Source organism: Netta rufina (genome assembly GCF_964035555.1).
Source record: "Netta rufina genome assembly, chromosome: 1".
NCBI classification, from domain to species: domain Eukaryota; kingdom Metazoa; phylum Chordata; class Aves; order Anseriformes; family Anatidae; genus Netta; species Netta rufina.
In genome coordinates, this window is record NC_140123.1 from 17,190,124 (window position 1) to 17,202,350 (window position 12,227).

The 12,227-nt window shown below is 36.6% G+C and overlaps 1 protein-coding gene across 1 annotated transcript in view; it reads right to left on the reverse strand.

The window, feature by feature from the left end:
• Nucleotides 1-12,227, reverse strand: part of CWF19L2 (CWF19 like cell cycle control factor 2) — a 67,738-nt gene that overhangs the window by 17,638 nt on the left and 37,873 nt on the right. Inside the window, exons 11-12 of the mRNA XM_084307036.1 lie at nucleotides 6,039-6,164; nucleotides 4,706-4,843 (exon numbers count right to left, since the gene is read on the reverse strand). Of these exons, the coding sequence (XP_084163162.1) occupies nucleotides 4,706-4,843; nucleotides 6,039-6,164 (264 nt within the window). The remainder of the gene's footprint in view (nucleotides 1-4,705; nucleotides 4,844-6,038; nucleotides 6,165-12,227) is intronic.

Sequence of the window (12,227 nt, forward strand, 5' to 3'; positions counted from 1 at the left end):
TGACCTCAAACTGCATTTGTTCAAGCCATATCAAGATAAAGTTTTATCATGTTAATTTTATTATTATAGCTCCAACCTCCCTACAACAAAAGAAACTGATTTTGTAGGTTTTATTCCACAAATAATTCAACACATAGGCATTTCCCAAACCGATCTTCCCAGTGAAATCATACACTAAACACATAGCATCAAAGGATTTTAACATATCAGTGCACAGTCTTTTTAAGTCCTATGTCACTGACAGGAGAACATTACAAATCATGCTGTGAGCAAGGTAGCTCGGGACCACCTTGGAGCAGCAGAAAGTTAAGCAAGAAGCAAACAACAGAGGATTGTTCAAGGGTTAGGGGCCACACTCCTTGCTGTTTCTGTTATTTGAAATGAAAATTGCTCATTTTGCTTCAAATAGTTACCAGGACAGATAACATTTTATGTAAAAGTCAACTGAATTTAATGTAAGCCAAACAAAATACCTTCAGCCACAGACTGTTAGAATTTTAACTTTACAGTTTTAGCATTTAACTTTACAGTTATCCCTGTCTATGCCTCGAAGTCATAAAAAAGGGCTGTCCTGCATAAGTCTCCATTTGTAACACACCTGGTACTTCTAACCTAATTCTTAACGAACACGAAACACTTATGCAGTCATTTACTATGAGCTGCATCCACACAGTTCCTCTTTTTCCCAAGTTTTCTTCTGTAATCTAGCTCTCGCAGCTGTTGATTCAGTTCCACGCACAGGAACAGCTTTAATTTTGCATCCACACAATATACACAGAAAGCTGTCTACTGTATTAAACTGAAACCTAGTGGAACACAGGATAAGATGCTTGAAACTATCTGTCTCAGGTTTTTGTGTTAATGTTTCTACAGCACACCACTCACATGCTTAGATCATTAAGTAAATGTAAAAAGCAACAGTGCACAAGAGCTTTGTAAGAGTTTTATCAGGTGTATTAAATGCTGCACTAGAAGGGCTTCACCAGGTAAAGAAAGAAGAAAAACGTTTATTACATAATAGTAGAAGCAGCAGCAACATCCTGCATTTTTTAGTTTAGCTTGTAAAGTGCTTGCAGACTTATTTTGCTTTATGGTGATGGAAATGCAAATATGTACAACAGGCAGGCTTGCACAGCAAGTGAAAATGATAAGGCTGAAAGCAATTTTCCATTTTACAGACTTCAGAACCAAGGAAAGGCAATGTGTAAATGCCCTGTTTGCTAATCTATAATACCAGCATATCTCTTTACTAAATCCGTAAGTGAAGGAAGGCCAGCATTACTAATGTACTTTTGTACTTATAAATAATTGTCTTATATGTTTAAGTTCATGTTACAGATTATTGCAGAGATTTTGAAATGAAATTAGTTTATGGGCAAAATTTAAATGGTCTGATGAGCAACAATCTTTCTCACTTGCTTTTTGTAAAACAATCAAAGAGGAAAAAAATGCCTTAGTAGAATTTCTGCACACAAATAAAAGGTAATTTCTATTGAAGTAATGTTCTAGAAACCAGTCTCCATACACCCACATGCATCTACTGATGAAATGAAAGGATTACATAAGTTTTAAGCATGAATTTGGGAAAATTGAACAACTTACTCAGTACTACTCACAGACGAGGGCAGAAGAAACTACAGACATGTTACTTAAAGCTAATAGTAATAAAAACTGAATACTTCACATATATTTTGTATTATAAAACTGTCAGTAAAAAAAAAAAAACAACTCAATTTTCAACTTTTTTTTGTATCCTATAGTCATGCTTCTGTAGCAATGTGGTACATGCACAGTTTAGTTTCACTCAGCTTCACGATTAGCACCATTTTGTGTTAAGAATGCAAACCTGGCATTCTTCTGAATTTACTGCCTGGATACCTACGATCGGATCTCTTTCTCCTTATTTTAGAGGTCTGCAACACAATTTCCTGTGTCTGAGCTAATTCTCTTAATTCCTTTTATAGCCAAAAAAATCCTTTAGCAGCCATTCAAAATTGAACAGATGGCTCACACCACCAGAATACGTACTTGTCTCCAGTGACTCTCCAAAATGAATCTTGAGAATCAGTTTTATACAGGTTTTATAATGTTAGAAGAATCCCAGCTTTTTGTTTTGAAATTCTACCATTCTTTACAGTGAGCTCTGGTTTTGACAGTCCTGAATAGTTATGTAACAGTAACAAATCGTCAGGTTATACTTTCCTCCAGATGGTTTATGTACCTGTTAAGCAGAAGAGACTCCCGAAGAATCTATTAGTAAACTCCTTTTATAATAAAAACTAACCATTTATTCCTGTCTTCTATTTTCTTTTCAGATTGCCATTATACTTGCTGTACTCTGTTCCCCAGCAGCATGGATAAATAACGGTTGCACTCACCAGCTCGTGAGTTTCCATACTACTTAAGCAGGGACCATTTGGTTTTAGTGTTTGTTATTATTCATCTCAAATTCAAGTTTGGATTTAAAATGATGGATTTTTATAAACTGAAGCTAACTTTTATTTCACTGACACTGTTGAGACAGTTCATCATTTATTCTCCATAAATAATAGCTCATGCATAGGAATCTCTCTGACCTCATTTATAGTTAATACTAGAACCACTGAATAACTTAGGTTGAAAAGACTTTCAAGATCATCAAGTCCAACCATCAACCTGACCTACCAAGTCCCATCACTAAACCATGGCCCTTAATGTCATGTCTCAAATACCCCCAGGAATGGGGACTCCACCGCTTCCCTGAGCAGCTTGTTCCGATGCGTAACAACCCTCTCCATGAAGAAATTCTTCCTAATATCCAATCTAATTTCCCTGGCATAACTTGAGACCATTTCCTCATGTCGTGTCACTTGTCACCTGAGAACAGAGACGGACATGCTCCTCACTGCAGCTTCCTTTCAGGTAGCTGTAGAGAGCAATAAGATCTCACCTCAGCCTCCTGATCTCCAAGCTAAACAACCCCAATTCCCTTACTCACTCCTCAAATGCAAATACTTCATTAGTTCTGTCAAGCACTCATCTTTCCTAAATGCTTTATTGATATCATTATCAGTTTTTAGCAACACAACATTCCTGCAGGCTTCTTCCAGTGAGCTTAATTCCTGATTTTATTGTTTTAGAAAACAAAACATCTACTCAATATAATTCTCTCTAGATCAATTTTCAGTCTTTTTTATCAAAACCTACTTTCAGGCTGCTAGGCTCGGGTTCTGTTCCATTCTCCTTACTTGGACATGTCAAGCACTTTTAAATAACTGTTAAGTTTTGGATTTGATTTTTCTTTTACCCTCCAAAAGTTCTTTATTCTTCTGTTCACTCATCCTTGGATTTATTTATATAATAAAGTTTTATCCCATTTGTGGAAGGTGTTCTCTCCCTTAGAATGTTTTTGTCAGTAGCATACATTTGCAGTCAGCACTTAGTACTAGAGATTCCCAACAGCCTGCAAGCATTTTCTCTTTATGTATTCTTTTTCCAGTACATAGATACTGCATTTTTTTTTTGTAATTGCTTCTTTTTAGAAGATAAACACTATATTACATTTTCCTCTATAAGTATTCAGTAGTTCAGTTGCCAAGGTTCATGATCTTTTGAGTAGAATTTTTACACATACCGAAGCCAGGCCATTTCTACCTGGATTGAATTTCAACACTATCCCAGAAAACCTTATAATGCAGGTAACTTAGATCTTTGAGGGACTGCCTGCAGGTAGAAGATTGCAACCAAAGATGCCATGCACACAGGGTTCATTTTTTTTTTTTGTTTTCTTCAAATCAAATAATTATAGCCCATAGCTTTTAGCAGTTGGTACAGATAATAGAATGAGATTAGAAGTCACTGAAAGGAAGTAAAAGGGGATATTCAGTCCAATCCCCAATTACCTTAACAATCCATAAACCAAAAGCAGAGAGAAATACCAGCTATGGAATTATTTTTTTTTCAAATTGGTAATGGCCAGAAAAGCGCACAGAGGATGCATCATTAGAAATGTGACCTGCTTTTATACTTTCACCTAAGCAGTCACAGTCTAGAATAAATGCGAGTGAATCACTGGTAGGGGTGCTCTTACATGAAGTGTCTCAGTCATCAGAAACTTAGAAAATTTGTATTTCAAAGTTGAACAGAAAAAAATACATTTACATGAAAAAAAAATACAAAGAAAAATTACCAGAATTTTCCCTTTGAAGACTTAGAAAACTAAATATCATAGAAGCCTTTGATCTCCGTTCAAGTTTGCTATGCTTCCCTGCATACAATCCAGTCCTTGCATTAAAAGTTACTTAGTACAACGTCAAAAATACAAAAAATGAAAAAGGGTAACTGAACACACAATAAGAATCTTTCCAGTTTGAAGCAAAGAAACTTGGAATCAACAAATATGGAAAGTATCTTTTGTGTATTCATATAAATTTTAGAAACTTCAGGGGTAAGCTAAGAAGAACGCATTTATAGCATGAAAATCTATAGGCAGAAAAACAGCACAATCAGTTCATGAAGGAGCTGAATGCACCATATTTCCTGCATGCATGTTTCTGTCTCTTTGATGTCAGTAAAATCATCCAACAGACTTGAACATTATTCAAGACAATCAGAATTCTCACCAAAAAGCACCATACCTAGCACAGTGAGAGTCATTGCCTCTTATTCTTTTGATTTTCCTTATAATAAAATGCAGAATCAGAAACCCATACACATCACACCTTACCTTTGATGCCATACGCATGAACAGTGCATTTTGATCCTCTGCTGTTCTTGTCTTCTCATTTTTGACTAAATCCTGCAGGTTCATACTGTCATCATCCGGAAAGTACCTTACTCTTTCTTTATCTACATGAGTAGTGACCTGGAAACAAACATATTGAATACAATAAAAACCTAGTGAGAAAGATCTAGAATGGAATTCAGACCCTGATAATTTCAGCAAGTTTAAAGAACAGAGGATCAAGCTAAGCACATCTGAAACAACAGGGCTTGCTGCTTCATTTGACCTAAGGAAAGGAGCAATGAGCATTTCCTATTCCTTCAATTGTTTCAGTAGGCCTAAATAAAAATATTGCCTTGTTTCACAATCACTATCTCTCTTATATCCTTAGGCTGTCAGAGCTCCAACACTACCAATTCAAGTCGCATAGTAATTCACTAAAATGGTTGATCAGTTCACAATGATGGAATATTCCAAAAAGTAATCTCCATTATTTACAGAAGTTTTTTTTTAATTCTCCAACTAAGACAGTTAAGCCAGGAAAGAAGGAAAAAAAAAAAAAAAAGGAAAGAAAAGAAAAAGCAATCAAACACATTATTGAAAACTTAGTAAATGTGGTACCTCTGCCATCTTAAGAGTACACAACTGCAAAATCGTAGGGTATGGTAATTAACGTAACAGAGGTGGCGTTTTTCCAACATAGAAAGAACAGGAAGATGACAACCAATACCTCACCTCTTGTTCTTTTTACTCCTCCACAACGCTATTACAAACTGATCTGTTGTACTAATCAAGCATGTACTAGAAATGTAAGGTATTGTTTGCTCCTCCAGCCCCAAGTTCAAAACACTAGTTTATTTATTGCTGCAAACAAACATTAGAAGAATAAAATGTTCCTCCAGCCTCCAAGCTTCTCCATGTTCCCCAAAAGACTTTGCTGTAAAAGTTGGGTCATATTATCAGCAGCAGTACTTTTGATCAGAAGAAAAGTGAAATTACCCACAGATATTTTAGAAATATTCAGTTCAGATAAACTTTATGCAGTATAAACTGCTTTGCTAAGAGACTGATAATTTGAGAAAAGACTTACTTTTCCTTGACTGTATGTTTAAATAAGCCCTAAAACAGTCCAGAGGTCAACATAAGTCTGAAAATAAACTTAATATATGCTTAATATGTTCTCTAACACTTAATTACAATCATCTTCTGAAGAGCACTTTTTAACTACCTATCGACAGTCTGATAAGTCACACACATTAATTCATGCACCATAAAAGTAAATTTACAAAATCATTTCTGAATTTCACTCCTTAGCACTCACTTCTGTAAAACTTACCATCTGTCTCTTTCTCCGTCCTCCTCTAGGCTCCTGTGGTTCAGCTGATGCAGTCACAGGCCATGCCCTTCCACTTTGATCTGTTCTGACAAGGATCACTTGCTCATCGTCTTGACGGCTTGAAGCCTGTGTCAGAAGATGTATTTTAAAACAGAGGTTACAGACAAAAACAAAAGCAGCACCTAATCTCACACTGAATAAAAGCATTTATTTAAAAGATTATTTAAAACATTTAAAGCTCTAAAGATAAAAGAACAGATTCTTTACATGTTGCATGTTTGTTATAATTCAAAGCAAGTAGCATTACATTACACAAGTTCTTTTCCACATTAAGAAGGGACAGGAGATTGAACACATATCCAACTACGCAAGTCCAGAGCGAACATAAATTTCCAAAAAGAACCAAGCTTGTATTTCTTGTTCTTTGTCATAAAGGTTCATCCCCAGAAGAAATACTATGCTTCTGAATACTTCAATAGATAATACTGAATAGCTGGTGAAAACTTTGGCTATGGCTTTTGAACACATTCCATTAGATCAGACTCATTTCCTACACAACTGGCACTGCAAGAAAGAGAATTTTACAGAGTGGTCCTTACTATCAGGTTAATTCCAAAACTACTGATGATGTTGGTTTTACTGTATCAGAATCCATGAAACAAGATGCCAATTGCCTGGTTTCAGCTCATTCTGTCAGCCAGCTACAGGTGAAGTCTCTATCATTCATATGAACACACGGGAGACCCCTTTATTTTTTTGCCAGATAATATAATTCCTTATTATATTGGACATATTCAGACTTTAAGGTCAGAAGCAAACATCTGCCTCAAGGAATTACCTACAAATGAGGTCATCTTAGCTTGGACAGAAAAGTGTAATCCCCAAAATCCCAGTTTACCCTTCAGCACCTAAGAGTTTACAGGCCTGTAGATCTATCAGTAGAGTTCCAGAGTTGTATTGAGTTATTCCTCCATGCATTCTCAAAACCTCTTCCATTTTGCCAGAGATGGATGGCTTAAATCTATTCTACATCCAAACCCAATCAGAATGCCTAGACTAAGCACCTTTATCCTTAAGTTTTATCCCTGGTTGGCTTAGTTCACGTCCAGCACTCATTAACACTTGAATTGCTCAAAAAAGGCTGCAAGACAGATTCCATGCAGAAAAACATGTCTTTTGGTGAAAATATTCTGAAGGAAAATCATTCATTTATGTGGGAGATTTAACTTCAGGGCAGCTCAAGAAATTGCAAATCCACCTCCCATGATTTCTCTGCCCACCAAGCAGGGAGTAGAGGAAATAGAAGAGGCCTGGAAGAAGCAAGACTGAAGAAAAGACATGAAGGACTCACTTGACCAGACAGAATTTATCAGTGCACCTGAAAAGTAAGGATTATCACATAGCCCAGTGATGAAGGCCCTCTATGGATCCCAGTCCTGTTGACACAATACCAGGGAGATGAACGAACGTATTCATTTCCCAAATGGCTTCTTAAATACTTCCCTGCACTTCAGCTATTGCAAATTCCATGTCCAGGTACTCAGTCCTAGCTTACGCTACCACAGCCAGCTACCTAGAAGGAAAGCACAGGAGGGCGAGGTACTGCTTCACATCACCCCTTTTATGAACTCAGCCCTCAGTCTTCTCATACCTTCATCAACTAGTGTAACTGCAAAACCTTCTTTATCAGTTTATGAATTTATCTCCAACCACCCAGGTCCTCATTTGGGATGGAAGTTACCATCTTTACAGCTGAGCTGCACAATGAACGTCCTGTCAAGAGCCAGGTCAGCCCAGCTCCCTCCAAAACTTTCCCACTACATAGGGGTGCATCAGATTCAAATAAAGATAATAGACAGAGACATATTTGCACATATAAACAAAAAGAGAAAAGGTGAGAATTGTTCACCAGAAAAATAAGTATTCAACTTCATGGAAAGTTTAAGAATTAAAAAAAAAAAATTAAAAGAAAGCCTGAGAGCTTCTTGATTACTCTAAAAAACAAAGATGTTTAGGTAAGTCAGATGATTAAATTAGAGCAAAAAGGAGGACATCACTAAATCTGGTGATATTAGGACAGCTTTTGTCAAGTCTTATAAACAACTTTATTAATCTCAATTTGAAGCTATTTTCCACCAAACAACTGACGTGCCTGCTTTACATCTGCCATCCTTGCCTAATGAAAGCCTGTCCCAGAAACCCCAATCAAGTCTAAAAGTTCTGTAGATACTGAAGTGTGCTGACTCTGATGGCCTAATCATATTTTTCAGGAAAAGTGACACAAAGCTAGAAGTTACAGAACAAAAAACTGTCTAAGTAAACCAAAACTCTCTTCTGTATCAAAGGCAAATCTCATTTTTGCAGAGCAAACCAAGACGTCCAACACTGGTCTGGCTCCAGTAAGAGTATTCAGGGAGGCATGTTGCATGCACCACCACTTGATCCCTGTATCAGCCAGATTATCTGCCTCGGTTGTTCCTTTTTCAGAACAGAAGGTATTTGCTCTCTCCTGGGAGAGGGTAGGGGGAGAAGAGGTGATTCACTGAAACAGGGAAAAAAGGCTGTGTCCTGCACTTCCCATACTGTGAAGTTCAAACCTGCCTGATAATAGGCAGGTTTGAGACAGGCAACCAAGGCAGGAGTACGCTGTGTTTTCACACCATCACTGGGCTGTTCAGACAGACGTAAGAACTAGTTATCATCCCTGCACAAAATCAGCATTACTTTGAAAACATAACAGCAACAAAACACTCAGTATCAGATGCGCAAAGACAAAGGATGAGGGTGTAAAAGAAGCAGGACGTACACACAGCTTAAATGGGATATAAATGCAAGTGGAGTACTCTGGGCATAATGACAAACAGGTAACCAGTGCAAGTTGCTAGGGCATTTGTCATTTCTTTCTGTGTGTCAAGAAAACAGGGAGACATCTGTGAGTACTGTAATGCTTAAATGGCCTATGACTTAGCACAGCTCAGCCCTGTGGTAGCAGAAATAATTTTAACAGTTGAAAGAACTGAAGAATGGAAAGTCAAAGAAAAAAATAAGTTCTAAAAAACAGGATTAGGAGGGAAATTTTGTGAGGAACACTTTGCTTGACAACAAGAAACTCACCAATCTGAAACACTTGAGTGAAATAACCACAAAATTTCATTTGAAATGGTAGAAAAAGACAAGAGAGATGCATGTGCTGGCTAAATTTTACCCCTAATGCACACGCCGACTAATTTTACCCTTACTGCAAGATAACCAGGTACAGGAAAAATCATAAAAAGAGCAGTATTAAAAAGTAGGAAGGGAATAACTGTAAAAAATTATGCACTGCAAATAGGGAAAGCAAAGACAGAGAAATAACATAACATATCATAGGAAACATACAGCAAATGCCTTAGTTCTTTAAAGACTTGGGTAACTCTACAGGTTTGGAAGCTGAAAATGTAACAGCTGACATTGCAGCGAACATTCAAAACCCAGAGATTGGTTTACTAGTCTGAAATGAAAATGACATTTCTAAAGGAAAAAAACGTACTGTCCTAAACCTGACAAACCCACCTGGCCAAGCAGGGACAAGCAGCTCTCCCATAAGGGCAAGTCAAATCCATATGCAAAAGGGGATGCAAGTAACATGAGGCAGGTGAGTAGAAAGATACACCTGACTAGGGATTTCATGTGAAGAGGACTCTTCAGAAATGGTTGCTTGTTAGATTATTACCTGAGAATTGTGATGGGTCCTGTTGCCTTCAGCAGATGTTGCTATGGAGTTTCTAAAAAAGATGCTTATCTTAAGTCCCTCTCTCCCCACATCTTTACATTGTCAAGAAAAGGGACGAAAATTTTCCGTAAAGAATGGCTGCATCATTTCCATTCCCAGTCTCTAAGCTTTCACCTCATTATATAAACGACTTTTCAGAAAGATTAACCATGAAAAACAACAGACATTACAACACCAATGTTGGTTTGCTGAGGAATTGCACAGAATGATAAACAGATTCTTCAACTTACAAGCATCTAATTCCTTCTGAGAACACCTACCTCAAGATTTACGTGTCTTCACTACAAATTTTAAAATGCTGCCATGTCAAAAAGGAAGCCATTTCAGCAGCGATTATTTTCCCAGAATGAAGGTTTACAAGGTATGCTACATCTCAGAAAAACAGATGTTACATGCTCCTGAAGACAAGCTACTAACAACAGTTGCATTCTGGTTTTTTTTCTGATTTCTGCCTGCTGTCACAGTAACATACAGGCAGAAGAACAGGCAGAAGTGGGAACACTTCCATTTTTCCACATGCAAGACTTCAGATGGCCTTCTGCCCCATTTGGGGCACTACACTTCCAGAAAAATGCAAATTTAACAGGAGAGACACTAGAGACACACAAGAATGACTAAAGGCCTAGAAAAAAAATATTTTTTAAAAAGTTGAAAGAAAAAATTAGACATAATTAAGAATATGCTAGTAAGCTGCAAAAACTCAAAAGGTTTTGGCAAATGAACTGCATGATGAATAAAAAGAGGAAAATAAAAGGGTTTTAAATCGCAGAAGAAATGCAAGTTAGGTAGCAGAAAGGTTCTTCTAACATTAAAGAGTGTAAAACAACAACAGTACGATTACCTAAGAAGAATGTGGAATCATCATCATGTTTGGTTTGGTTTTAAAAAACAAGAAAGGCTAGAAAACTGCTAACAACCCCAGATGTGTACAATGGAGCTAGAGATGAAGGCAGCAGGGCTATAGACTTCAGCAGGCTCCTGTTCACACATGAAATGCTGCAGAGGATAAACAGACGTAACACATACTCTGAGCCAGTACCCTACAGAAATCAGGGTTTTTGTTTGTTTTGTCCACAGAGTCCTGGCACAAGACACACAAGAATAACCATATTTAGATTTAATATTCCAGAAGAATAGAAAAAGGCACAAAATAGAGTAATCTTTAACTTTAGAAGAGAAAGTACAAAAAAAAAAAGAAGTCGTCCATCAAAGGGAATTTAAAATAAGCAGATAAAAGGATAAAATAATTTTGGACAGCACAAAGGCTAATGTGTAGTCATGTGAAAGACTAAGAGTAATTGCATACTATGAACCAAGATGAATCCAACAGATCAAATATGCCAGGCATGGTTATTCAGAAGATTAAAGCAGTTAGTAGAGGTAAAAACACCCTTCAGTAGCCAAAATCCTATCTAAATATAAAATATAACTGAACTACAAACTGCATAAATTTGGAAAGTTTATTGTAAATTTAAAAAAAAAAAAAAAAAAAAAGTAAGGCAAAAGTTAATATTGAAGAGGATCTCCCTAAAAATAAACACTAAAACTATTTCTAAACACACCAGAATCAGAAAGCTTTCTGACAGAAAAATAAGAGATGATCAAGCAGTTACTGCAATATCAAAAATGATAAAAATAAATTATTTGCATTCTAAATTTAAGATGTTGCTATTCCACATTTTTTATTTTATTTTAGTAAATCATGGAATAGAACTTAGGAATCATCTTCAAAGTAAAATGTCAGTAAAAGGTTTTCAAGAAAGCTGCCATGAAAAATGATTCTCTCAGATTCCGAAAAACAATTCCAATAGATAACATCCATACTCTTCAGTACACATCCTGTCATTTAAATAGTCCACCAAACAAAAATAGTATAGCGTGACGAGTACAACATAAATATTTTAAAATGTGCCAAAGGCTGATTCTGGGAATTGCAATGTATTTAAGGTTTGCAATGGACAAACTCACACAAGTATAAGTCACTTAAGCAAGTGTGGTATATTCAGGAAAAGCCTCTTCAAGGAGAGGTCATGACCGCAGCACTATTAGACTTTTCTGAAGGACTTAAAGCTATGTGGTTACCCATCTAACCAAAAGAGAGCACTCAGAACTCTCATTTATCTGCTGAACTACTGTCAGGGACCGCAATTAATTCAGAAATGCACCATAAAACCTCACATATAAGAGGAATTATCACGCCTCTCTCCTCATTTTATCGGTTGTTGTTTCTAAAACAACTCTATAGGTTTGCATTCCTATGACTATATGACACAGTACCTGGTAATATCCATTCAGCATAGTACAAGAATAGAGTAATGACTTTCTTCCTACTAATAATCTCTGAAATCACCCATAAGACCTTACAAATATTCCCTAGAACTGTACTATCTTTCAGAGAAGAGGCACCAATTATCTTC